This window comes from Gallinula chloropus, assembly GCF_964237585.1.
Source record: "Gallinula chloropus genome assembly, chromosome: 1".
Lineage (NCBI taxonomy): Eukaryota > Metazoa > Chordata > Aves > Gruiformes > Rallidae > Gallinula > Gallinula chloropus.
In genome coordinates, this window is record NC_140085.1 from 87,339,113 (window position 1) to 87,366,950 (window position 27,838).

The window sequence follows — 27,838 nt, forward strand, 5'->3', positions numbered from 1 at the left end:
CAAAAAAATGTCTTTCCACACAAGGTGAGGTGGTGTGACCTGGCAGGGCTGTGGTACTCCTGCTCCAGGGAGACAGGTATTGTAGGGGAAGAGGACATCCTGTGTCCAGTTTTGGGGCTCCCAACACACAAAAGACCTATCAACTGCAGCAGGGTCGGGAGTGGCCAGCCACACTGGTTGAGGGCTGAAGCCTGTTTATGCCAAGGTTCTGGTCTTGTCCAGCTTGGAGAAGAGATGGCTTTGGGGGAATCAGACAGCAGCTGCCAATACCTATGGAGAGGATACCAAGAAGACGGAGCCTGGCTCATCACAGCAGGGCATGGTGGGAGGATGAGACAAGGGCCATCATTCAAAATTAAGTTCAATTAAAGTGCAAATTAAGTGCACAGGAAGTTCTGCACCAATATGTGAAGAACTTTTTCAGTGAGGGTGACAGAGCCCTGGCACAGGCTGCCCAGGGGAATGTGGAGTCTCCTTCCTTGGAGATACTCAAGACCTGTCTGGGTGCCAACCTGTGTGACCTGTCCTAGAGAACCTGCTCTGGCAGGGGGGGTTGGACCCGATGATCTCTGGCAATCCCTTCCAACCCCTACAATTCTGTGATAAAGAAAAGCTTTTTGACCAGGAGAACAGTTAAACAGTGGAACAAACTGCCCAGTGAGACTGTGCAGTCTCTGTCCTTGGAAGTCTTCAAGACAAGACTAGATAAAGTCCTGAGAAGCCTGGTCTGATCTCAGAGTTGACCCTGCTTTGAACTGGAGGTTGGACTAGTGACCTTCTGAAGTCCTTTCTGATCTGAATTATCTTATAACCCTGTGATCCTATAACCACAGAGGACAGTCAAAGAAAACTAGCTTTCACTCTCCCCCACCAATGATCCCTGTCTCTTCATGCACCCCCATCTTCTTCCTTGTAGCAAACAGCCTCATTTGCCAGTCCTTAAAAAGTGGCAGCCCTCGGTGTGTCTGGCGACAGGAGGTGCCAGTTTTAGAGAAGGCACAACAACTAAGACCTTTTGCAGACCAAACTCTTGCTGTTGCTGGGGTTGGGGGGCACACAAACTGGTAACTGCTTTGGGGAGGTAAGGCTCCCAGGATGCTCAAGGGAAGGAGGAGACATTCCCTCCAGGGTCACGTTCAAATTTCAGTGTGTACCTCCTATAGATTTCCTCCTAGCAGGACGTATAGTCGAGCAGGTCACAGAAAGGGGGAAAAAAATCTTGCTTTTTGCTTGTTTGTTTGGAGGTTTTTAGGTTTTTTTCAGCTTGGGGAATTTGGTTTTTGTTTGTTTGTTTGAGAAGAGATGAGAATTCAAAGTAAAAAAAAAAAAATCAAATAAAATCAATTGATTTCTTTTCCCCTGCAACTTCTGGAAATGCGGCGCTCCTTTCATTAGTATTCTGCAGCTAAATGCTTCCTGCCATGCCTTCCTCAGCAACAGCTTTCTTGAAAAATAGTAGCATTTCAGAATTTACAAGTTCCCCTCCCTAGCTCTAATCACAGGAACCCAAAATCCTCCCCTACTTATGGCCCCAACCCGCTGCGTAACGTGGCCACACAGTGGTTTGCAAATACCGCTGCCTTCTCCGGGATGGGGATGTGATCCCAATGAAACACGGCTCGGAAGAGTAACGAACAACCATTTGTTAGGCACTTGGAGGGTTGTATGTGAAGGTTGCTAGAGCTACAACTTATGAAGGATTGTAAAGCAGTTGCAAAAAATGTCTTACACACCTTGGGGTTTACCCCCGCACCCCCTGCCACGTGTGGGAACTACGACCCCTATTTCAACACCTACGCAGGGAAAGGAGCCGTGAGGGAGCCTGGTTTGCCTCACTCCCCCATCCAGCCGCTCCTGGGGTTGGTCCTGCAGAGGGGGGCTGGCGTTTGGTTAAACACAGACCGGGCTGAGCAAACAGGTTGAAAACTCCCTTGGACTTTCTCACTTCCAGCGCTGCCAGCCTGCCACCCGCCCTGCTCGGTCACAGGCTTCACTTGGCAGGCCGCTTCTGACAGGCCCCTGCTCCCGGTCTGCAGCTGCTCCAGCAGGAAGAGGACCAGGAGGAAGATGACAAGCTTGCAGGTAAAAGGGGTCAGGCACCCGCAACCCACCGGTCCTGGCTGTGGACACCCCTTCTCTGATAACACTTTATTTTGGGTGTCTCGCTTTTTAATGTGCCGTTCCTTTGCATTTCAAGGTGTCTTTTTAAAGCTCTCTTGAGGTAAAGGATTTTGCTGTGTTTTGTCCATACATAAGCTTTTCTCTCCCTCTTTCCCTTTGGAAATCATTCTTGGTCAGGCTGTCCCAGCGCTGAACCTCTTCATCATGGGATTTGTCCTTCCCCTGCCCTCTCTGCACACCCGTCCTCCCGCCCCAGCTGCCAGGGGGTGTTTCCTCCTCAGCCTATGAAATCCAGCTGGTAACATCTGCCCAGATGTTGCAACCCTGGCCGCCATCTTCCCCAGCAGTCCAGGGGAGTAGTGACTCTGTCCTGGGGCAGTTTCTCAGTGCCCCACACATGGCATGCCAGCATACCAGAGCTCCAGCATGCCCTTCTCTCCAAGTCCCCCAGGGAGCTTTCCCTGCCTCCATTTGCCAGAGCACAGGGGAGTTTGGGGAGAAGGGCAGGATGAGGTGGGTTTATGGTTCATGTGTAGGAACCTGAGGATCACAACCCTGAACCTCATGATACCTCACCGTGGCAGTGTGGGGAGGGGGCTGGCCATCCCAGGGCCACTGGGGCTCAGCAGGCACTCTTGAGTAAGGACTCACCCCAGGACTGCTGTGGATATCAAAAGCTTGTGCACAACCAGCATGTTCCTCCCCAGACTTCAGGGCTGTCATTGTTACTAAACCTTTTCCTAGCTCTGGATACACCTGAGATAGAGAGGTGTGCTCCTTCACCACATTCTGTGACATTCATCATCTTACAAGTCTTATTACTTCTCTCTGAAGAGTTCTGCTTCCTCATATAGTAAAATTCTGTCATGCTCCTTCCTGGCTTGTCCCTGTCCCTCCCCAGCTTTCACCATCCTTGTTCCCAGCAGACCCTAACACCTTGTTGTCCGGTGTGACTCTGGCTGCAAGCTGAGCACAGGTCTGCCCAGAGCTGGCAACAGGAGTGGGCTGCTCTGGCAGATCTACCTCTCCAAGAGGAAGTCATATACATCCACACTCTGTCATCACCTCTCCCCAGCTCACCTTCTCGTTGCATCTTGCCTCCAAAGGCAGTGCTTCTCTTTGCTTTTCCTGGCATCTGTCCTCTATTTCCTCCTCCACTGAGTACCCTGACCAATCTTAGAGTCGGTCATGTCAAGAAAGGGTTTGGCCATGGACATTCCCCGGCCCTTTTAGAGCAGAGGGTTGGCAAAGCCTCAGGGAGATGGCAGCTCCTGACAGAAATGGGGAAGCACTGGGGAAGAGCTCTGTTTTGGGTGCTTTGTTTTTACCCCACGAGGAGGCTGTGGAGCCCCGTGCAGAGGGTGAAAGACCTGCCCTGCTCACTGCTGTGAGTCCTCATGTCCCCCTTTCTGCGGGTTTCTGCTAGCCCCTCCGGTGTGGGCTGGTCTGAGCTGATACAAAGTGCCATGCCCTTTGTCTTGAGACGGATGTTGTTTTCCTGTGTCCTGCAGCAGGAGCTGATGGAGGAATGTATTACGCAGCATTTGAAGAAGGGCCTTAATTATTTTGCAGTCTATGTGTTCAGACTTCAAATGCGCTTTTTCCCATGCCTGCTGTCTAATCCAGTGAACAAAAGGTTATGGTTTATAGGTCAGAGCACAACACCCATTGCGAGCACTCTACTTTGCATCCCAGTTATTCCAATCAATGAGCTTTGCTGAATTTTTTATGCTGCGCTGAGCTTTTATCTCTCCCGTTTTATTGAAAAGTGACAAAACAAAAACAAAGTGGAGTCAGATGAATTCCTAAGATCCTGTCTGCATAAAAAGCTACAGGATCTCAAACAAAATAACAACAACAGTAATTAAAAGCAGAAGTGAAAACAAAGGACCACAGAGAACTTTTTGTTTTACCTTCCCAAATGCCAGCACAATGCCTATCAACCTACCCAACCCAAAGGTACCTAGAACATGGTTAGGAACTGTGGAGGCCAGGCAGAGACCTAGGGAGAGGTCACTTTGGACATAAACCATGGTGCCATTCATGGAGAAGGGTTGGTTTCCATCTTTCCAGATTTTTTCCGCCCAAGAAGGATGCTCTGGTGCAGGTGCCAGGTCATCAGAGAGGGGACATTTCCTCTGCTGTGGGGCCACCCTGTGCAACGCAAAATGAGCGGCAGGAGGTGAACTCAGAGGGTTGTCAGGGAGAAGGGCCATGGCCCTTGTGCCTCTGCTCCTGGCAGACCTGCATCTTCAGGGTCCCCACAGAGACCTGGAGCACAACGCCTCTGATGCACACTGGCAAGTGGTGTGGTGCAGCTGCTTATGGCAGCCCAAGTAATGTTTGACACCGGCCCTTAAGGGCATGGAGAGGAGAGAAGCTCCTCAGAGGTCTGCCACAGGGAAAGACAAAGAGGAGTGAATGAGGAAAGACACACCCAGGAAAAGCCTTGGAGTCACACTCAGGGTGATACATCATGTGTAGGACGACGTCTGGCCTCTAGTGGCTGTGGTCCTGCCAATGTCTGTTCTTCAGCCTTCATGCAGGTGCCTGAGGATTAATTTTTTTTAGTTGATTTGACTTAACCAGGTTGCAGCAGCTTCTGCTCCTGCTCTCAGAGCAGGGGGGGCGATGCTACCCTGCCCTAAACACTACTTCCTCCTTGCCCCAGCTCCCCTGCCCCAGACTCACCAGGCTCCCCCATTGCTGGGCAGCAACCAGCCACCTCCACAGCCACTGGTGATGTGCAGCCGAGGAAGGCAGCGGCTCTAGGTCCAGCCTGGTGGGAAGCCACCTGCATCCTGGTGGGAAGCCACCTGCATCACCGCACTTGGGAGCCAGCCCGCATCACGCGCGGAGCTGGGTGGGGTGCTGAGCAGCACCGGCGTGGGCACGGAGCAGCTGCTGGCACATGATGCTTGCTGCTGAGTTGGTTTTCTTCCCTTCCCCTGCCCCAGCAAGCAGAAGCAAAGGGGCTTTGGGGTGGGTGGACAGGCAGGCCAGCTACGCAGGGCACCAGCTTTTCATCCTGAAGGGCAGGGGATGTATTTCTCACAGCAAAATCTCTGTGCCTCCTTGCCCCACTCCGGCCCCAGCAGCATGGCAGGGGGCTGCCAAGGAGCACACACTGATTACCAAGTGTGCAAACCCGCCCAAAAGTCGAGCAAAACAGTCCATCTGCTGCATTAACCCTCTCCTCACTGTGCCAATGGCAGAGCCTGCTGGGCCTTGCTGGCTATGCCTCCAGAAAGTCAGCATGCCCCCCTCTTCCTCTTCCTCGTGTCCCCTTTCCACCAAGGCTGCCCCACAGGCGGATGCCCCCACGGAGGCTGCTGGTAGAGGAGGATGCAGTGCGGAGGTCTCGGCTCCTTCTGAAACTGCTGCAGTCCCATCAGATGTTGCTGCAGTTCCGTTTGAAGAAGGGGGGGCAGGGTGGAGGAAGAAAGAAGAAGGAAAAAAAGAACTGCTCCAGCACAATAGACTTGCCAAGGCTGCTTAGGTGACCTGCTGCTTTGCATACCAATATGCTCCTTGCAGAGCCCAGCGGGAGAGCAGGCTCCCAGAGGCTGCCTTGGGAAGGAGGGGGTAGCCCCCCCCAAACCGAGGGAAAACCTCGTCGTTTTCGGGTTCAGGCTAAGCAGGGGGCTTCCAGCCAGCCTGACCCCCCCGAACAGACTTCTCTTCCCGGTCTCTGAGAGGTGCCGGGGAGATGCACGTGTTTTGTCAGGTGGTTTCAGGTTTGGTCCCCAAGACTCTGCTCCCTGGGGAACTTCTCAGGGTGGGGTGCCACAAATCATGCAAGGCCGAGAACTCCTGGGGGGAATAATCCAGGCACCACAACGGTGTGATGAAGTGCAGGGGATTTGTGCCAGGGCAGGTGAGGATGGCAGGATGCTGGCGGCACCGCAGCCGCCCTGTCAGGCCGAGCGTGCACGTGTCAGCCCAGCGCTGCGACTCGGGGGCTTTGCCACCCCAGTGCTGCTGTGCAAAGGCCGGTGAGCAGCCTGGCTACTCTGGCACTTGGTAGAGGGGGAGCGTTAATATTTAACTGCCTCCCCAGGCCACGGAGCCCAACCATTGATCGCTGCCAGAACACCTCAGCATTCATGCCGAGTTCAGTGCAGTCGCTTCACGCCTTTCTGTAGCCTCGGAGGGGACAGTATTTACATTTCTGTCAGTGCAATGCTACGGTCTGGCTTATACCCCATTCCCTTTGCGTGTCTCAGGTTTACTGTGCGGTTTTTCACGGTGCTGCGAAGCTGGAAGCTGCATCCTCTGGGATTCTGTGGCTTTTAGCTATGCTCAGACCCCAGCGGCTGTAGGCAGGGCGGGCATGGGAGGGTATGCAGGTCTCTCTGGTCCCCAGGTCTCTTGGGCATACATCACTCTAGAAAACCATATTATCCCATGGTGAGGATTCCATTCTTGCTTACTGCCATGGTGCACACCCAATTGGGTGATAGTCATTTAAAGTAAAGTAGTGACATGGTGACTCCCAGCAGAGTTCCCTTCCCTCCCCTCTCCCTTTTCCCTCGCCCCAATTATACCCTGACACATCTTTTCCTAATGGTAATGGAAGTGTATTGCAAGGACTCAACAAACAATGACTCCCAGTGTCAATCCCCGAGTATCTGAGGGCCATGACTCAGTGCATGAATTTACAAGGCAGCCTGCAGATGTTGGAACATCCACTATTCAAGTGAAGTCAGGTTTAGCTTGGATGCTGCTAGCACATCTCTGTAATGTTTATGTGTAGTTCTTCTCCTTATACACCACCCTGTTATTCCCGGGTCTGGCCTTATATGTGATATTTGGCATATTTTTCAAGCGCCTTCATGGTGCAGAATGTGGTCTTAATGTACAGGAATGTTTAGCAGAAGAGCAGATCCTGTCTGTGCTTCTCAGTCCATCATGCAGCTAGATAACGAAGTGAACCCAGGAGGTCCGTGGCAGTGTGGAAGCAGATCACTTGGGAAAGTCTTAATGCATACAAACAGCCTGAAAAAAAAAATAATGGGGAAGTGATGGATGGGCTGTTTGAAGAGGTTTTGCTTGTGTTTTCAAAATGCTGATGAGTTGTGTGGCTTATTTTACAGTACATGTCGGGATTTGGCAATGAACATGTTTCTGAGGATCCACGCTGTCCAGGAGCTTTACCAGAGGGACAGGTACAGAGTTTTTATAAGTGCTTTATTAAAATGACATGGAACAGAGTGAATATCTCTTCCCTGGGCTTCTTTTCATCTTAACATGTTTCCATTCTCTCAGCCACAAATAAAAAGTCTCCAGGAGCCTTCTTTATGCAGGACTAGAATAATAAGATGCCAGGAAAAAATAAGAATCAAAGATTTCCATTCATGCTGTCTATTTTTAAGTTACTTGTGAGCTTCCAAGTTTCACCTTGGGGATTAAGACTTTCCAGAGTTACCTCTGTTCAGCAGCTGGTTAGGGGCTTTATTTCTGAAGGAGTTTGCAGGAAAAGTGGCTCAGACACACCAGGAAGGAAGCCATCAGCTCTGTAATAAACCTGAGCAGAAGCCTGAAGCTCAGGAAGGAGATAGTGCTCTAGCAGGAGAGGCAGCCTCTAGGATTGGGTTCGAAGAAGCAATTGGGTTTGAAGAAGCTGGCTGATAAGTCTTTGGCAGGAGAGCAGCTTCTTTGTAGGGAAATAAAGTTTGTGGTAATAACCTGACAAGATTCATTCTTAAAAGTAAGTAAATTTTAGATTAAACCAAGTTGTGTTGGGTCGTTCTGTTTAAAGAAAGGAATGGTGCCCGGTGTGATGCCAGGCTCTTGGTCCATTATGAAACCCCAAAGAAGTAAAGCTCTCTTATCTCCTTTGTGCTGGTCTCCTTGACACCGGCACATGTTTTGAGGCTGACCATGCCCTCCCTTGGATGCCCTGTAATCCCTTGGATTTGGGCGGCAGCATTTTGGGTTCAGACGATGGCATCCCTCTGGTGCAAGCGAGTTCCTCTTCCTCCCCTGTGTGAAGAGGCCAGCCAGAGGTCAAACAGGGAAACTTTAGGTTTTGGGAGGTTTTGGGATTTGCCCAGCTCAGATGTTTTGCACGCTGCTTGCCAGTGCAGGTAGCAACACGCTCCTTACATTAGGTCATGTTAAATGTGTGTATATGTCCCCTAGGTCTGCATGGCAGCCCACTGCGTGCCCATCAGAAAAAAAACCTGCTGTGCTGGACCCGGCCGGTGGCTCAGTTGGTGCAGCATCGTCTTTCTGAGACTCACTAGAGCAGATGGGGGAGGAAGGGCGTAAGGAAGAGGCACCTGACAGTGTGGTGGGTGGCAGTGGGTAGCGGTGGCCGCGGATCCGAACAAGCGGTGCTTCGGCACTGAGCCGTGGTGGGTGTGCTCCTCATGAGCAGCACCACTTCCCAGGGGAGAAGACCCCTCCAGCTCCTCACAGAGTCTGGACAGTCCAGACTCGGCACCGAAAGAGTTAATAAGAAACATCTGAAAATGAGTTAGAGAAAAAAATGTCCAGTCCCAGGGGTGGATCCTTTTTCCTCTGCAGTATTTATAAGACTGGCATCTGCAGCAGTGCTGGCTCAGATAAAAATGACAAGGGCTATTGATCCCCCTGCATACAAGACAAGACAGAGCTTGAGGGCTGGAAGCTGCGTGCGTTACGAGAGCTTTACCTCTCCCTTCTGCGTACCTGTCAGCGCAGCGCTTGGTACCGCGTGGAAGGCTGGTCTGCTCAGCCACAGCAGGATGACAGGATGCTAAACTAGACCTTGCAGGAGGGAGATGGGATAGCAAATGGTGTATGACCATCCCACCAGGGTATTTCCTGCAGTTCTTGGATGCCTTTGCTTCTTGCTGATCTCAAACAAATAGATGCTGGCCTAGTTAGATCAGAATGCTTAGTTTCTGTTCTGTCTGAGAGGGAGAACTCTGTCCTTCGGTTATGAACTCAAAAGGGCTGCTGCAACCCATACTAGTCATGCCCACAGACCTGCAAAGGGGAAAGTGCCCCCTTTGTACTCCGCAGAAGGACTGTCACTATACAGAAGCCCTGCAGAAAAGCAAAGGCTCCCACGCAGGTCACTGCTGCTCTTGGGCAGCAAAGAGCACTGGCAGGAGGAAGCAGCACGCCCCTGAAATGCCTGCCCTGGGCATCCCTCCCCTGGGCAGAGGGCAGGAGAAGAATGGGTCATTTAGTGTGTAGGAGGGAAGAAGCAAAGGTACAGCAGCTGTGAGTCTTTATCAGCCCTCTGGAAAGCCAGATGGGTATGATGCTCTGGAGCTGCCCCTCCCTCTCTTGGTCTCAAAAAGATCTGTGTATGATAAAGGTCTCCTTTGCAGTCTGTAGGCACTGGGAATAATCCCTTTTCCCCGATGCTCCTGTCACTGACCCTACCAAAGCGCTGCCAGGCACTGCTGGCTCCAGCAGCCTATGTGTTGCCTCAATGGCTGTGTCAACTCCTCAAGGCACTTCTGTAGCCTCTTGCATGTGGGAATGGGTTTGGAGTCTGGCTGGTACCCGCAAGGGCATCCAGCCTTATTCCAGCAACACAAAGTGGCTGCCAGGCCTGATGCACAGACTCAGGAGCAACATCCACCCCATGGCAGCAGGGCGCCAGGCATCTGCCACAGTGCTCAGCCGAGGAATCCAGAGTTAAATCTTGCACTGCTGCTTCTCACTCCTTACTTTTCATTCTCCTCTCATTCAGAATAATCCACAAGTCTGCCCATATGGACTGTATGCTGAACAGCTCTCAGGCTCTGCCTTCACCTGTCCCAGGCCCACCAACAAGCGAAGGTACTGTGACCCCTGGCAGTGGATGGGTGATGTGGGGCACTTGGGGTGAGCGGTGGGGGTGATGGAGAGGTTGCCTCTGTGCAGCCACTGGTTTCTGCCAGCCCAGGCAGAGAAACGGGGTTTCAGGATGGGGAAGAAAACGGGTTTCAGAGCAAGGAAAGGAAGGGGAGGGGATGTTCATGGGGGCCAAGTGGTCCCAAGGGGTCTGTGTGCTGTGAAAAACAACCTTGGGATCTCAGCCCTGATGCTATTGTGGAAACATCGCTGTTACGACTGACAAACAACACCTGACAGACAGCGTAAAAAACCAAGCCTCTGAGCAGGACTCTTCTCACTTCCTAAGGGATGTTCCTGCATGCTGGCCAGAGCTGGCCAGCCATTAGCTCAGGCTGTACTTTTTTTGAGGCTGTCCAGGGGTTCAGACCAGTGCCAGGCATCCAGCACACTGCTTACCACCTCGTGTTCCCTGTAGCGCTGGGGACAGCTTGTTCCAGCCAGCAGCAAAGATCTCGGTGCTCTTCCCCGGTCACCATGCTCCAGCCATGACCACATTGCAGAAGATGGGTTTCTCATTTCACTCATCCCAAAGAGGCTTTTCTGTCCCTTCTGTTGTTCGTTCATATGAAAGGCAAATGCATCATCTGAACTGCCAAGCAGAGCTCTGCTCCCCGGGCTGGTGCCAGCTCGCGGTGTGCGTGGGAAAGGGATGAATCACTGTTTGCTGCATGAAGATGTCCTTGATGGAAATTTTCCAGCTCTCACAGGAGAGCTCCCTCCTCCCCTCTCCCACCCACCCAAACTGCAACTGCCACTGTTAACACATCAAAGGTGCTGGTAGCCATGCCTAGCTCAGGCTTTCTGGATTACCTCTGCTCTCCTGCCAGATTCAAAGCCCAGCTTTGGCATGCAGATGCTGGCTGTGACCACTGGAATGGTGGGGACAAACGTGGGCTGCAGGCACAGACACAGCATGCAGCAAGGAAGGAAAGTGTCAGTCCCGGGCAGCAGTGGAGGCATGGGGGACCTCCTACACCAGTAGGAAGCGTCATCCCACATAAAACTCTTGGTCTTTACTGCATGGGCTCACTGGTGGTCCTCTGGGCATGGCCAGCCAGGCGTAGGATGCTACTCTGAGTAATCCGTACAAAGTCAGATGCCAGCTGTGACCTTCTGCCTCCTGAAAGCTCCTCTGCACTTTCAGCTAGATGCTGCCCTTGTCCCTGGCTGGTGTCTGAGCTGCTTTGTAGCTGTGTTTAAATAGGCTTTCCCCCTCCCCGGCCCCCTCAGAGGCTGCTGTATTTCAGCCACAGACAAGGCTGTGTATTTATTTTTTGTGTTCATGTACATATGTGCGTGTGAGAATGTAAACATATGCCATTACATATGCAGTTGTGTGTAAACACACTTGTAGACATCTAGCTGCCCACAGCAGCATGTATTTGTATTGAGAGCCCATAATGAAAAGCAGTCTGCCTGGAAGTGTTTGATACTTCATACCTTTTGGTCCAGTTGCTACCAATGTAAGTGTTATTTATGGCTGCAGGAGCTCAGCCAGCTGGCAGCCACCCAGAAGGTTTAATCTCTTCCCCAGGCTAATCCAGGTCTTCTCCTTCTTTGTAGTTGGCTCTATCGGATCCTACCTTCCGTCTGCCACAAACCCTTCAAACCCCTCGAGGAGGGACACTTGACACACAACTGGGATGAAGTTGAGCCTGACCCCAACCAGGTAACCGTGCTGGAAAGAGCCCTGGTCCTGCCAGGAGGACAGTCAAATATTAAGCTAACCAGGGGTGCAAAGGCTCTGGAGCTGCAGGAGGTCTGAGGAAAGCTGTAGGGAACTGTTGGTCTGGCTAACACAGGAGCTGGTTTCTCACCTGCTGTTCCTCACTTAAGGGTCATCCATGGAAGGACAGCCCTCGATGTGGTGTGATGCTTGTTGCTTCCCACCCGGATTGGCTGGTTCTGCTGCTTCCCAACACGGCCATGGTATCACAGGGTTTGGTCCCTGCTATCTAGCATCTCCCTTGGGGGTCCTGTTGGTCACCTCTCAGGCTGCATTATCATCCTCTTCACTTTCGCCCATCAAAGGCTTGTCATGCCCCAGCCCAGCAGGCAGAGCAGCACGTCTCTGCCATCCATCCCCCCTTCCCTGAGCTTTTAGAGAGGCTGCTGGCTGCCAGCCTGTTTCTCTGAAGCCCTCATGGGAAATCAAGCTTCATTCTGGAGACTCATGCAGAGACACAGCATTTGTCTTCCTCTGTTACGGCCTTGCCATCATTTTTAATCATTATTTCTTCCCTGCCAGCCCCAGAACATTTGGCTGTGCTAATCGGACTCTCTCCTCCTGCCATTCTCCTCTCGACACCATCTTGCGCTCAGTGGCTTTTGCTCCTCTCAGGCTTTGCCCTTTGATGTGCCATCATTAGCTAATTTCCAGCCTCCCAGCAGCCTCTCCATTTGTCTAAATACTTTCCCAGTTCTGCTGGAACATGTTTTCCAGCCACTGACCAAGGAGCGGTGACAGGCTCGTAATTAGGTCCCTTTGCTGGTCGTTCCCAAATGAAGCTCCCATGGCTTCTGTTGCCACCTCATCCATCCCCGATGCCCTTTTGCAGCCTGCAGCTGCTGTTAGGGTTATTTATGATTACAGGAATCCCAAGATGCTCTCAAGCATCTCAAGCCATGTACATCTTTTACCTAAGGGAAGGGAAACGAAGCTCCCGCCTGCTCTCCCTCCCACTGCTTTCGATGGCAATCATCAAACCCAAGGGGTTATTTCCTAGCAGTAAGTGGGAGGCATCTCCATGCTTTCCTTCTCAACCTCTCTGAAGCCAGAGCCAGAGACCAGGTTCAGTTTCTTGGACGAGACCGACGCTTCCCCACGGTGCTTTGTGTTTCTCCCAGCTCGCTTAAGGAGCTTTTCCAATTGTCATCCATCTAAAAGGACGGCCATATGGAGCTGCCTTATGCAAAGATCATTGAAGTCAATGGGGAAAAAATATCTTTTAACATTGCCCAAAGACAGTGACAGAACTGTAAAAGGCACAGGGGACAAAACAGAAAAGGGGACAAAGGTAATGAAAAATAGGGGGGGGCATCCATGCAGGAAATGCTGAAACAGAAGAAAGCCCTCCAGCCTGGAACAGACATGACCAGAAATGGATTGAGAGGCAGGGAGAAAATTAATACCAATAATTAATGTCACTTTAAAATAAGAATTAAAATGCATAAACTGTGGACCTTCTTGCTGGAGGACCAAGCTGGGTTCAAAAAAGAGATTGGACAAACCTTGGAGAGAGAAAACCTCTGAAGTAGTCGCAAGCTCAGAGATGCTGTATCTCAGGAGGCTCACGGATCAGACAGCAGGGAAACAGCACTGAAAGCTTCCATGATTTTAGCACCTGGTGCTGCAGCTTCAGGCTGTCTTGGGCATTTCTTCTGGCTCGGGGCGCTTGTTCTTTTCCTGCCCCAGTGAAACCCAGACACAGCAGAGAAACACCAGACACACTGTGTGCAGAGCTGGGCCACATCTTACCAATGTCTTAGCAGGTCACATTGCCCACCCTCCTTGGCCCACAGTAATGACAACTATGGAGGTGTCCACGGGGGCCAAAGGGAAAGTGAAGGTGTTACATAGGACCTGCACTGTACTTATTACTTCATTGGTAGACTTACTGTCATTTTCCATATTCCTCAGCGAGAACACTTGCTTCCCTTAAGACCATCTTTATACCTGACATTTATTTCTCTTCTTTTGCTCGCTCTCCCTCTGCCCCCCTCTCTCTCTCACCCTTCTTTTCAGGGTCATCTCTCTTTGCCCCTCTGCATGTCCTTTCTGTCAGTATTTCCCAATCATTTCTGTCAACCAGGTCCTAATTCACAACCTTGAAGGCTTAGGACAATCCTTAGAGGAACAGTTCAAGATGAGATGACAAACGCTGTCCTTCCCCACTGCCATGAAATAAACAGGAGCCAGGAAAGGTCCCACTGCTTCGAGCACAGAAGGCTCAGGAGCACCTTCTGTTTTGGCTCTGGCTCATGCCTGGAAGGCTGTCTTGAAACCAAAGGAAAACACTCTTTAAAGAAGTGAGAAAGCAAAACCTGAGGTGCAGACCTGTCTGCTGCCCTATCTGGCTCATCTATGAGGTATTGGCACCTTGCAAGGGTCAGATCTGATCTGCTAGCAGGTGCGTTTGGTGTCTCCATCCAGATTATGCAACTTCTCCAGCAGCCTCTTTCCCTCAGCCCAGCACCCCAGTAGTGTCGCCCCGAGCAGACACGGGCACAGAGCTGCCCGGGTCTCCTAGGGAGGACAATGTGGCTCTGCTCAGCAGCAAACAGGATGAGGGGAGGAAGGGATGAGGGGTGGGTCCAACCTAGGCAACCTGGGGCTGTGGTAGTGGGTCCCTCTTGGGAATCAGATGGCTTCGGAGAGCACAGCAGAGAGAGCCAAGATGTGGGGCCCGGCATGAGGTGCAGCTGATTAATTAGTGATCAGTCCCTGCTTCACTCAGCTTCACTGGCAGATGTATCTGCTGGGTGCAGTTTCCTGTCCCCTCTCTCTGGTCAGATCTGTCCTTATCCCAACCCTTCAAGTCCCACATCAGGCACCAAAAAGAACGGTTGTGGTTTGGCCCCAGCCAGCAGCTGAGCACCATGCAGATGCTTGCTCATTCCATCCCCCACCCCAGGGGTTGGAGAGAATTGAAAGAAAAAGATAAAACTTGAAGGTGAATTTACTGGGACAGTTGACTGGGACAGCAAGGGAAAAGGAAAATAACACCCCCACTACTTACAAAGGAATATACAGAGTGGGTGACGACACACAACGCAATTTGCTTATCACCCAGAATGTGATGCCCAGCCTGTCCTGAGCAGCAATTCCTCCTCCTCAGACATCTCCTTCCCTTTACATACTGAGCATGACATCCTGCTATCGAATACCCCTTTGGCTAGTTTGGGTAGCTGTCCTGGGTGTGTCCCCTCCCAGCTTCTTGTGAAAGTTAACTCTATCCCAGCCAAAAAACTGGTCGCCTCCCAAGGCCAGGTCTCCAGAAGAGCCTGGCAGGTCACCTAGGAACCCACATTTTTATTTGCGTTTGGAAGATTTCCATGTGGCTCTGGGGAATTTAATATCTTTGCATCCCTTTCAAATTTACCTGAAATTTCACATAGTTCAATTTTGGGGGGGGGGGGGGGGGGAGCAGTAGGCACAGACACAGAGCCCCGTAAGTTTTGTTTTCTCAGAGCACCAGCCTAGAGACATGTCAAGAACCACCAGGTTGCATAGTTAAAAGCTAGAAAAAGTTCTTGTGGATGCCAAGAGTACGGGCACTTTCACCTGGGGTCCAGTGTACTGATGTAGGGGATATATCTGGCAGCTGACCATGTCATCATCCTCCTAATTTTGGGTGTTTGGGTTGGTCTGCACCGAGTTCACCCCCAGTGTGCGGCTGTCAGCCACAGCACCTCATTCCCAAGAGCTGCAAAGATCCTTAATACAGTACTTAATAAATACTTTTGACTTTTCTGGCACCTTCTGCCTGAGGATTTTGACAGGCTTTGCAAGAAAGTCATTAGTGTTCCTCACAGCTCCTACTCATGCAGGTAGAAGAGATATTCCTGCTTCAGACGTAGGGAAAATGAGGTGGTGTAAACAGCAGTGTTATGCTTGGGTCATGGAGGGAGTGAATCATCCAGTACAGAGCGGTGCACAGGACCATGACAATTTGCCTGTGGAAAGTCAGCTCATCTGAATTTCTTTGCTCTCAAAAGAGTTGTTATTAATAGAGGAAGAGACAGTCTTTAAATAGGATTATTTTTTTTTAACCTTGGCACTACTCAGGCCTGCCAATTATTTTACAAAACCATGATTAAAAAGGAACAAAAAAATCTCCATAAAGCCAAAGAAACCTATAAATCAAAATAAGCAAGGCAAGGGGGAAAGAGAAATCTACCTCAGCTAGCAGAGCACAGGGAAGCAGGAGGGGGAAGTGGCGGGGGCGGGGGGGGGATCAGCTTTCTTGCCACGTTTGCGTTATAACCACTGGCATTGCTTTTGTACTTTATGTTTCCCACAATCTAGCTACGATGGAAACCTTTTGAGATCCCAAAAGCCCCTCAGAATAAGCTGGACTTTGTGAGCGTAAGTTGGGGGGACCAGGGCATCTGGGCATCCCCCACCTTTGCACTCCCTTGGCGGGGGTGGTTGGGCACACGGGATGCTCCACGTTGGGTTAACAGCAGTGGGTTTGACACCTCTGGGCTGGCAGGTTTCATCCACCTGACAACAGACTGGATTTTCTTCACTGCCTTTCAAGGAGCTCTTCAAAACATCCCCAGCCCCCCGGTCTCTCCACAGTCCTTGGGCTAGAAAACTCCAGCTTCCATGGACTGCTAAGATACCTTGAGATATTAAAGCCAAGCCAGTGTGCTTGGCCAAATGCTGTACACGGACAAGCTGGTAGCAATATGTAAAGTGGGGAGAGGGGGTGAGCCCCAGCGAGGGGGTGGAATGAGGGGAGAAGAGGGGGCTGGCCCCAGCCCCACTGCCTGCTGCTCACTCCCCCTGCTTTGGGTTTGCCCGTAGGGACTGCACACCTTGTGTGGTGCCGGTGAGCCCCGAGGACGCAATGGCATTGCTGTCCACATTTTTGTCTGCAACACCTCCATGCTCAACAGGTCAGTGACTGCTACACTGGAGGCTCAGGCTGTCCTGGGCTGCCTGCATGTCCATTGCTGCTGTGCTTGTGTCCAGCTGCTCCCAGCAGTGCTGTCTCTATGTCCCTGAGTTCCTGTGTGCACAGGCAAAGGTATTCATGGTGTCCATGGCAGGTGTTTGTGAAGCAGGTTGTGCTTTATGGCTGAGAACTGGGGAAGTGGGTGGGGAGCCACCAAGAGAAGGACAGAGCTGGGCATGGGAATGCAAAAAGAAGAGGCTCTGTTGGATCCGGGTGTTCTCATCCCAGGGACCGGAGCTGCTCCTCAGAGCTCAACATGCATGCAGCCTCTGATGGGCATCACTATCCTCGGCAGCCCTGCTTCCCAGCTTACCACACCTGATGCACCCATGGGCACAAAGGCATGGACCTGGCAGAGATCAGAGAAGATCCTGCATCCAGGCCAGGCACATTAAACCTCCCTGCCTCCTCTGCACAGGCCCATGTATTGCATGTGCTGACCTGCAAATAGCATTTCTGGTGCTGAAGGGGAGACCTCCACCACGTCTGTCCCCCAGCTCAAAACTCCCCAGCTGTGGCTGTGGTGTGTGCCTGGGGCTTGCAGCAACCTGTTTTCTTTTTTCTTTAGATGCCTTTATAATTCGGATGGTGACTTCCTAATTGGTGAGTTAACGTTTTGGCTCTTCCTTTCCCCCACGAGACTCCACCTGAGTTGCCACCTGCCTGCCTCTTGCTCTTCCAGAGCCTGCACCCTATAGCCAAGATTTGGAGGAGAGGGTTGGCCTGACCCTCAAGCCACACAGATTTTGTCATCTGGCACCATCTGAGCAGTTGGGCAGGTTGCATTGCTCCTGTGCAGCTCAGAGAGCACCTGTCTGTGCCAGAGCTCAACTTTGGTTTTGAGCAGTGACCCAACTTCCTTGGCGTGGTGCTCAGGAATCGTTTCCCTGCGCTCCCCGGATTGGTGGCATTTGGCACACCACAGGTAGAGGTTTTCTGGAAAACACAAGCCTCAGGGTTTCAGAACAGTTTATAGCTAGATGCCTTTGTCACTTCAGTCCAAGAGTATTTGGCATGACAACTTAGCTCCTGCGCTCTGCCAGCCTCAGGCAACCAGACTGCCGCCGTGAGTGTTGAGGTTGGCACATAAAGTGCCGAAAAATATTCCGAGTGGTATCAGAAGACTGATATTTGCTCATATCTTTCTTGACCAAGGGACAGAAATGCCTTGGGGTCACCAACAGAAACAATTCTCCAACAAAAATATGTTCTCGTTGACCTCCCTTGCTGCCCTGAAGTAAAAGAGCTAGGACAGGCTTTGTGATTCTGCTGGTGTTCCCTGCCAATGTGTGGGCTCCCCTGCGCCAGGACAGCCCAGGGAAATCGTGCAGACGTTAGTAAAGCGTGACTTCTACCCTCAGGAAGCAGGGAGAATTAGCTGTTCATAGACACCTCACACTGACAAGCAAGGATACCTGCATCATTTTACATGAAGATCATGATATGGACAGGTATGGCCCTGGATACATCAAGGCCCATGTGTCTGGACTTAACGTCTGTGGCACAAAGCCTGTGTCAAGGTAATGTGAGGTGATGGGTGGCTTAACCTCATGCAGGCTCCTGATGTGACGTGGGGGCCACAGGGCTGGAAGTTCTCCCTCCAGTTCAGGCATCTCTCCTGCAAGGCTCTGCTCAGGAGAGTGAGCCCCCACTGTGAAGCAAAGGGCTCATTGCTCTTCCTTGTGTGCTGGGTGCTCTGGATGGACAGAAAGGAAGGCATTCACCACGTCACTACAGCTCCTCTGCCTGCACATTGTTTCCACAGTGCCCCAGCAAGGGAAACTGCTCATCACAACCGAGTTTGGGAAGATGCTGGTGGAGCCCAATGAAATCTGTGTCATCCAGGTAAGGGCTGACTGCGTCTTGCCCATAGCTTAGAGCCCAGCTCCTGCATTCAGATATTTGTGGTTTTTAAGGAAAGCCCTGGGAGAATACTAGTATCTTCCTTTATTTTACAGCAAGGAATGCGTTTCAGTGTGGAGGTGTTTGGAGAGACCAGAGGCTACATCCTGGAGGTGTACGGAGCACACTTTGAGCTGCCTGACCTGGGACCCATAGGTAACAATCTCCCCATCAGACCTATAGTGAATTTAATAGTGAGTCAGGAATTACAAGCCCAAATCCATCCTTTCATCTCCTATGTAATAAATCCTCCTGTGCACATACTCCTTCTCAAAAATGCTTTCCATACCAGCATTATTATTCCCCAGAAGAAGAAGGATCCCCCCCCCACTATTCTTCCCCAGAAGAACAAGGATCCCTCCCCCCCCCCAAATGTGACAGCCTAGTTGTCCCACGATTCCCCCTTTTCCCCTTTCTCTCTTCCCTTCTGATCTCAGTCACCATCTGCTGGTTCTGACTCTGTTCTTGCCAAAACTGACTCAAGAGGCCATTGTCACTGATGCCCCTTAGTTAAGGTAAGTAAGCTGGAGGAACAGGAGATAATTTACCCACCAAAAGGCAGATTTCAGAGGAGGTAGATATTCTTAAAGCCCCATTTTAGATTTAATCAAGTGGGTTCCCCTCCCCCCCACCCCCCCAACCTACGTGAGCAGAGGGGCCTTAGAGCTCTAGGAGCTACAACGCCAAAGTGTCAGAAGGTGGACATTCAACATCAATAAAGTGAGCAGGATAGGACTGGGATCAGCATCACATTTGTATCTCTGTGCTGTGCTGCCGGGGTGGATCTGCCTTCCCTGCACGCAGGTCTCTCAGAAATCACAGAACCTCTCTGCCTCCTGGTCCGTGCAGTGTGACAGACCGTGAAGGCACCCTCCCACAGCTGTGACAAAGACACTGCAAAGGTTCACAGCACCTGAAGCCCCACCATCCCTGCTGTGATTTCCCAGCTTTCCAGAGGTGCTCAGGTTATTTCACTTTCCTGCCAAGAAAAACACCTCCAGGTTGCTGTTACTGAGACTATCTAGAAGGAAAAGAACTGAAACTCCCCTTGTAACAGCTCAAAAGTAAACACAAAAGCAGTACCAATAGTTATCCACTTTCAGACTGGTGTTTTGGGGTTGACTGTTTTCCATTTTAGGTTGGGTTGGTGGGTTTTTTCCCCACTAGGCTGGGCTTGTTTTATAGTTCTCAGCGAGATCTAAAAGACTGGCCATGCTTGAAGTAAACTGACTCAGTGTCACCAACCAGTAACCAGCCTGGCATGGCCCTTCTGCATTGGGAGGGCCTTAACAAACACTTCATGGCCACAACAAAACTGAAGCTGGCTGTTCTTGCCCTAGGGAACCAATGCCATTGGCAACCATCTAATAGGACCCTGCTCAAGCATCTCTCCCATCTCCCATGTGACATGCAGCTTTCCTTTACAGCAGCTGAGGTTACCTGGCTTCACCCACTTCTTGCACTCTCTGCCTGCTCCACTCAGTCATTGCTGTTGCTGCCCCCAGCTTGTTTACAACAGGTTTTCCCATTAGCTACTTTTTCAGACACTGTTGAACAGGGTTTGGGGTTGGTTTGTTGGGGTGGGTTTTTTTGGTCACCAGAAGGCAGGAATCTATTATAAGGTTTCCCTTCTGGAGAAAAGGAAATGAGTGCACTTGCCTGTAAACCTTTTCAGGAGGTGGTAATTATAAGAGCTCTTCTTCTCACCACCTACCCACCTTCCCCTCAGAGACCAAGATCCTTTGTGTTTCAGTCGTATTTTATTCTAACTTCACTTTTCCCTTGAAAAATGACGGCTGGAGAAAAGCACTGACTGTTAAACCTTAGCAGCAGGTAGTAATGTCTGCATTTGTTATCCAAGAAATTCAAACCCACTTTGTAACAATAATACTAACGAGAAGAAGAGGAATACCTCAGCAGCCATATGGTGCTTTGCACTTTGAAAATGCACTTCTCATGACAACCAACCCCTCAGTATGCCCAGACTCTGTAGGTAGGACTAGCCTTTTATTTATTATTCTTTCTGTGAGCATTCAGGAATGTATTTGGCCCCCTTGTGATATGCCTTGTAACTTCTGCATGGCTAAGTATCTGGCCAGTAGGATGCCCAGGAACAGAGAGCAACTCACCCTTAATTTTTTGCTTAATTCCTAGTTATTACACACCTTTAATTGAGGGCAAAGTACTAATCTTGTTCAGAAGGGAACTTGGGGCAACCTGTCTTAGTCACCTAAGGGGAACATGGGCTTAAATGCTAGGATGTATTACAGTCACCGTCTCGTAGGAGCACAAGAAGTACCTGGCTATTTCAGGATTCATGGTGGGCCAAGAAGCAGTAAGGTAATTCAAAATGCAGAAGGGCAACCCACAAACCCAGGAAATTTTGCCAACCTCTCACTTTGCTTGCAGATTGCCCAAAGAGCTCTGGCATGTCTTTTTCTTTCACAGGAGCCAACGGCCTGGCGAACCCACGTGACTTCTTGGTGCCTGTCGCTTGGTATGAGGACCGCCAAGTGCCGGGGGGCTACACAGTGATCAGCAAGTACCAGGGAAAGCTGTTTGCAGCCCAGCAGGTGAGGAAACCCCAGGAGAACAGGTAGCACTGAAGTGCAGTGACTGCCAATGCGTGGCCTGGGATATCGATTCTGTAACGTGCACTGAGGAGTCTCAGGAGGTCCTGCTGGGATAAGTGGAGCGGGACTGAGCCCTTGGCTTGTTGAGTCATTCAACTTCCCAGCTGAGGCTTCTTAGTCTGGAAAAAAAGTGTTTGTGAAGTCTTGGTTGCCCAAAGACTCAACAGTGGTCTTTCCCTCATTGTTACCATATGTTTATAGTGACAGAGTACAAAAGAGAAGCTGGGGCTGCTGTGAAAAGCCAGTGTTTCCTTACCAGAGAGCCAGTGTTGCAGAAGGACTTGTCCAAGCACTTCCTGGGAACTCAGAAGCCCTCAGAAGCCCCAGAGGGAGAGCTGAGGCTCACCAAATGGAAATGCTAGGGAAAACTACATCCTGGCAATGCCAGCCTGTGGCTAAAGGGCTTTGCGCTCTGGGTTGCCAGTGTACCTCTTGCCAGCACTAAAACCATTTTTAATTTGGGAAAGAGCAGTGCCCACATGTGTGCATCAAGTTGGGAGGCTGCACGTATGGTAAGCCCATGTCTCTTTGCTTTGGCAGGATTTCTCCCCCTTCAATGTTGTAGCCTGGCATGGGAACTACACACCGTACAAATACCATCTGGAAAAATTCATGGTCATTAATTCTGTTGCTTTTGACCACGCGGTAAGTTCTGGAGCTGGGCAAGGCAGAGCAATGCTGTGTGGATACCATACCCTTCACACTCACCCTGAGGTCAAGGGGCTCAACACCTGTTAAAAAATATGGTGTGCTCTAAGAAACAGTGTGAAATCTCTTGTCCTGCTTTCCCTGGGCCCAAACCAAGGGAAAGACAATCTTCTTTGTGATACAAAGAAATAACAGGAGGTTGATCATTTTCTTAGACAGCTTTACGCAGGTTAGTGTAGAACTTCTGAGTCCTGGAGGAGAGATGAATACTGAAGCCAACACACACCATGCAACTCAGCAAAAAGACCTTTGCATTTAAATTCATGCCTTGATTTATTGCACAGGCTCCTTCTCCTGGTTCCTCTGAGCCCAGCACTGAATTTTGTTTGAAGAGCTGGCAGCTTTCATCACAATAATTTCTAGATCTTATGGAAAACAACTAAAGCCAAAACTAATGTGAGCAGATCTTCTAAAAAAGAAACCAGCCCAATGGGAGAGATGCCCACAGTGATGCCATCTCTTGGCCTGCTTCTGCAAGTGGGTGTGCAAGGAGACTGGAGCATTTCTAGTAAGACAACCAACAGAAAGTATTGTTTAAACTCCAGAAAAACCTGCCAGAAGAAGGATGGTTTGGGATCAAAGCCCAGAAAATCACTTTACTGGACTTCAGACTTCAAAACTCCTTGAAGCAAGCCACAATTTCTCTGTGCTGAGATCTTCCTGTTTGTAAACTAACAGGGCTGCGAGGCTAGATGCCCCCAGCAGAACATTCCTGTCCTCTGTAACCAGTTAAGGAAGATGCATGATGTCATGGTAGGAGGAGTGTTGGAAACTGCTCTTGGAATTAGAGTGTTTCCATCTTGTGGGGCTGTCCCTCCCCTGCATCCCTGCTCATAGTCCCAAGGGCATCACTGCAGGTGCAGGGAAATCTCTCCAAGGCTGCCTAAAGAAGAACCAACCAGTCCCATCACTTATCTCCCATCTTCAGCATGGGTTTTGAGATGCTGTCTCACAGGGTCACAAAACTCACCCACACAATCTGGTGCAGGAGTTAAAAAGTGTTTTGGTAAGGGAGAGGCTGTATGAGTCAGGCTCACTGGCTGGATGACCTAAGCAGAGAGCTCTGAGCCATCATCTGTTTCAGGCTTTTTGCTTTGTTTCTTTTTCAGGACCCTTCTATCTTCACTGTCCTGACAGCCAAGTCGACCCGGCCTGGAGTGGCACTCGCTGACTTTGTCATATTCCCCCCGCGATGGGGTGTAGCTAACAACACCTTCCGTCCGCCGTACTACCACCGTACGTCTGCTCTTGCTTGGTTGTGCTTGAGTGCAGGACTGCAGGGGGAGAAATCGAGCCCCCTCCATTTATTTGAGAGCACACGCAGGGAAGAAGCAGTCTTGACTCACTGCCCTTGGCACTGTTAGCATCAGCTTCTTGGAGTCAGTCAGTCCTCCCTGGAAAATGAACAGATCCAAAGAGGTTCCTATTTAGAGCATCTCAGGAAAACTCAGGGGTGATGAGCTGGTAGAGTCTGCATAGATGGATGTGGCTGTACTCAAGGGGCTCCCACTGAGACCAGGTGCACATTGAACTTGGGATTTCACAAATGCATCCAGAATTATCCTGTCATCCAGCCATGAACTGCTTAATATCTCATCAGAGTACTTAGAGAAAGAACAGGAGGAAGGAAAATATGACATCAGAGGTGGTGAGAAGGAGTGAGACGTGGAGCTGCCCAAGGCCACTTGCAGGGTGAGATCAAAGTTACAGCAAAGGATTGACTTGGCTGTCCTGGGCCCTTCTTCACCACCTGTACAGTGATGTAGGTACCTCTGGCATCTAAGAAGCCAGAATTCAGGAACTGGGCTCTTTCTCAGGCAGCTGGCTGGTTTTTGGGGGACTTGGTTGCCGTGACCAGAATCGGTTTCTATTTTGGCAGTTTTTCAGTTTTGTCTTGGCAGAGCATGGCCACATGTTGCATTGAGTGGGTGCTAGAAATCAAGTTGCCCATGTGGGATTGTCTTTCTGGGGCAGGCATGAGGCAACCCAGTCTATGAGACTGAGGGGGAAAGCTTGTTCATGCTGCACCCCTTCTTTCAGGGGCTAAAAGGCCCCATCTCAGAAGCTATCAAGGTCACACTACGGTCACTTCAAAGTGCTGAGAGGCTTTCTGCACACTTTCTAACCACAGTTTAATAGCCAGCTCCTCCTGCTACTTAGACATACTTCCAAGTGTCTTGTGGGCTGGAAGGAATTAGTGGCACTAGCAAGCACAGTAGGCAGCCATCTGGGTAACCCCCACAGGCTAAGTCCTGCCCTGTCATTCTGCTTTCATTCCAAATAATGCATCTGATGTGGAAACGTGTCCTGACCAGCTGGGATAGTGCCAGGTCGCAGTCACCTCTTTTATTAGACCCTAAAACATGAGATACAAGATGCTTTACCTCATTTTAGTTGCTGTTCATCATCAGAGCTGTGTAACCGTCCACAGACGTTTTATGTTGAACAGTGTGAACTTGTCCAACCTCACTTAGTCTGTGGTAAAAGACATCTGAAATGACTCTCATTCTCTTGCCTGTGTGGTAAGCTAAAAGTACCCATGCAGATGGCTACCACAGCTACTCACTTGACCACAGTACCTCAGCCAAAGGCTTGAGTGCTAAATGCATGATGAACTGGTTGGCCATCTACTCTGGCCCAGCCATGGAGAGGAAGAGCTTGAGTGGGAACAGCAGACATCACAACAGTCAGTCATCAAGAGGCTGCACGTTAGTTCCCTCTGAAATTAGTGTGACTATGAGAATCCTGTACCATTAGAGAGCTGTAACAGGACAGAGCAACTCCAGGGGAGGAGTTGCACAAGTTCAATGGTACTGAACTCTCCTCTATCCAAATATTTTACAAGAGGCCTATTTTGTTTGCCAGAATTCCCCTGTTGCCTCCTCTTCTCAGGTGCAGTGGAAAGCCCATGTTCGGAGAGCTTTAGTGCACTCACAGTCACGTTTTTCATCTTGTCTTAAGTTTGCCCCAAGTATAAATGGTGGTCCAAAGATTCCTGCCTAGACACCGTGGCAATTTCACACACAAAGGTGGCTGTGCAGCTTATAAATAGTAACTTTTCTTGGTCACCTTTCTACAACCCTGGAGGCTATGAATTACTCCTAGGGTCTTTGGACCACAGGGTGAAAAATGCATCTGATACACAGCTTTTATACCATAAATTGCATCTGTGTCTGGAAGAGTACTTGTGTGATTCTCATGTCCATGGGACCTCATATCTACTGGCCACTGAGGGCCATTAGATATAACTTCACTGCACCCTGCTCATAGGGGATAAAGCTATTTTAGAAATAGGGAATCGAGGTGTGCCTAAGTTCTTGGGGTGAAATTTGCAAACGAATAGGAAACTGGACTCAGCTCATCTCTGAAACCTGTTTTCCTACTCACCAGCCCCTTCTTCTTAAGTGACAGTATGCACTGGCAATCCAGCTCTTAGGGTCTGTGCAGCACATGAGCGAGTTTGATGAAAACCCCATAACAATCCAGTTTTACGTGAGATACTGGCAACTGGGGATGGGAATTACTGAATGTTTGCATACATAGATAGGCCAGCTCTGCTTTCAGCCAAATTAGTTCTGTTGTTAAACATTTCAGACCCTGGATTGTACTTAATGAAGACTGAACTAGGGCCACACATAGCATAGCTACAAAAGCATGTCCTGCCTTTGCAAAACCTGACTGCTAAGTAGCAAGCTGCCATATTGTTTAGTTACATTGGGTCTACTTGGAAGCTTGGGATGGCAGTTGCCAAAGTACTTCCCTTACAAGGAACCCAAGTCAGTAAGGACAGAATGATTAGATATAACCATCTGTACCTGAGATAGTGGTACATTACTCCATTGGTTTCAGAGGGTCTACTTACAAATATTCTTCCTTGAGGAAAGAAGAATTTGCTTCTGTGTCTTTGGGCATACAGTGGCTCTCGGGAAATAAGTAAATAATGCAAGAATCAAAAGCATATAAAACTGAAGAGCCTGACTGGGCTGGAGGTGGTAGAAGAGTATCAAACAAAAGGATTTCAATCTCATAACCTGGAACAGCAGACCAGGCTCTCTCACCAGACTGCCAGCCAGGCATTTTGTGCCTCAAAGACAGGGGTGAACGTACTGAGCCTCTTTTCTAGTGCCTTAAGATCTCCAATCCAAATCTGTAAATATCATGTTACACCACGCAGCCCATATGTAGGCGTAGTACTTACAAAGCTTGAGGTGGTAGAAAAAGCACAGGTCCACCAACATCAATGCACCTTCATTAGAGAGCCCTCAATTATAGCCAAATAACTAAGAGTGCAATAAAACCTGTACAGCTTTCCAAGCATCACCAGTAGGATCTGTGATGTGATGCCTTTCTTGGGAACCTCAACTCCACCCACTGCCTGGCCCAGCTTAGCTCATGTGTTTCAAGAAGCTCACATCTCAGCAGTGATGCCTCCCTATCTCTCTGCGTGGCAACCTCTTACTCTATGCCTCTTGCAGGGAACTGCATGAGTGAGTTCATGGGACTCATCAAAGGCCACTATGAAGCAAAGGAGGAAGGCTTCCAGCCTGGAGGAGCCAGCTTGCACAGCATGATGACTCCTCATGGGCCAGATGCTGACTGTTTTGAGAAGGCGAGCAAAGCCAAGCTGGAGCCTGAGAGGGTTGCAGAAGGGACCATGGTAAGCAGCCAAAGGAGCTGGTAAGATTTTGAATACAGCAGAGCATACCGCAGCTGTGCCACTCTCAAAGTACAGCCTCACTTCTCTCTGGCAAGTTGGAAAAGTACTTGGACCAAATGGCTGCAGCATTCACATCCCTTACCAATCAGCACCACTGAACTCCTGGGAGCTACCCTGGAGACGTGTGATGCCAGGCAGCTTTGATCATCTGCCCACATTAATTGTTGCCTGAGCAGGAAGCAGGGAATTCTCATTCTGATTAATTTAATTTTTTGTCAGCCTATGGACAAAGAAACGAACCCCCTGACTGTTGCCTTTTCTTCACCCCCCTAAAATCTAATGATGATCATCAACAGGCCTTCAATTAGAGCTTTTGGAACAACATGGTCTTCCTGGGTATGCAGGGAATCCAAAGTCACTCCTGAGACCTAGTTAACACCAGCATTGCAGTGGCAGCTCTGAAGAGCTTTCTCCCCCTGGGCTGATGGGGCTGGAGGCAGAACTTGGCAGGGCTGGACCATATCTGGAGCTCTTGTTTGTGGTAGAGCAGAGCCACCTTGCTTGGATGCAAACTCTCACCCCCTTGCCCTAACCTACCTTCCCTCTTCCCAACAGGCCTTCATGTTTGAATCTTCCCTCAGTATGGCCGTCACCAAATGGGGCCTCCAGACCTCCAACCGCCTAGATAAAAACTACTACAAGTGTTGGGAACCTCTGAAAAGTCACTTCAACCCTAAGTGCAAGTAAAGAGAGGTATTTGTTCCTTCCAATGAGTGAGTGAAGACAGGGAAATCCAGCATAGCTGCATGTGGTGGCACAGTCAACTCGGGCGACACAGAGTACTCCATCACAGAATGGCATTTCCAGCAACCACCAAGCCATGGAAATCATCATCCCTGTGTAATTTGGGAAATGCAGTAAATATCTACCAGTATTAACTTTCTGGTATCCCATTAAAGCTTTCTTGATGGCATGCTGAAGCAGGTACTTGCGTGGATCTTACTGTGCATACTTGGTGTGAATGATGTACCTGGTGCAGATATGAGGTAACAGCCAACCCTGGTTCACGGGGCCTCCTGAAAACATGACCCAGCGTGTCTTTCACAAGGAGAAACTAGGGACCAATAAAGCGTTTTGTGCTGTCTGTAAGGGAAGAGCTTTCCAAACAGAGCTGAAGGTTCCAGCAGACCTAAGCCTCCTATTAGAGCAGGCCATGTCAACCTGCAGCTCTGTGGAGGCTCACCAAGGAAAGACTCCATTGTCAGAAAAGCAGAACGCCAATCAGAAGAGTTGGA

At 50.1% G+C, this 27,838-nt stretch overlaps 1 protein-coding gene across 1 annotated transcript; it reads left to right on the top strand.

The window, feature by feature from the left end:
- The first annotated feature begins 1,963 nt into the window (after window positions 1-1,963).
- Window positions 1,964-27,522, top strand: HGD (homogentisate 1,2-dioxygenase). The gene is made up of 14 exons (XM_084262522.1): window positions 1,964-2,082; window positions 7,218-7,289; window positions 9,815-9,903; window positions 11,524-11,629; window positions 15,989-16,048; window positions 16,493-16,584; window positions 17,212-17,246; window positions 18,409-18,488; window positions 18,602-18,701; window positions 20,994-21,118; window positions 21,719-21,823; window positions 22,996-23,122; window positions 26,362-26,543; window positions 27,159-27,522. Exons 1-14 carry the CDS (start codon window positions 2,068-2,070, stop codon window positions 27,288-27,290), a joined length of 1,320 nt encoding a protein of 439 aa, XP_084118648.1. The 5' UTR covers window positions 1,964-2,067; the 3' UTR covers window positions 27,291-27,522.
- The last annotated feature ends 316 nt before the right edge of the window (window positions 27,523-27,838 follow it).

What these genes read in the sequence shown, in the direction of transcription:
- HGD (XM_084262522.1), top strand. An exon ending in GAGCTTTACCAGAGGGACAG is followed by an intron (nt 7,290 to 9,814) that starts GTACAGAGTTTT and finishes CCTCTCATTCAG; the next exon opens with AATAATCCACAAGTCTGCCC. An exon ending in AACACCTCCATGCTCAACAG is followed by an intron (nt 16,585 to 17,211) that starts GTCAGTGACTGC and finishes TTTTTTCTTTAG; the next exon opens with ATGCCTTTATAATTCGGATG.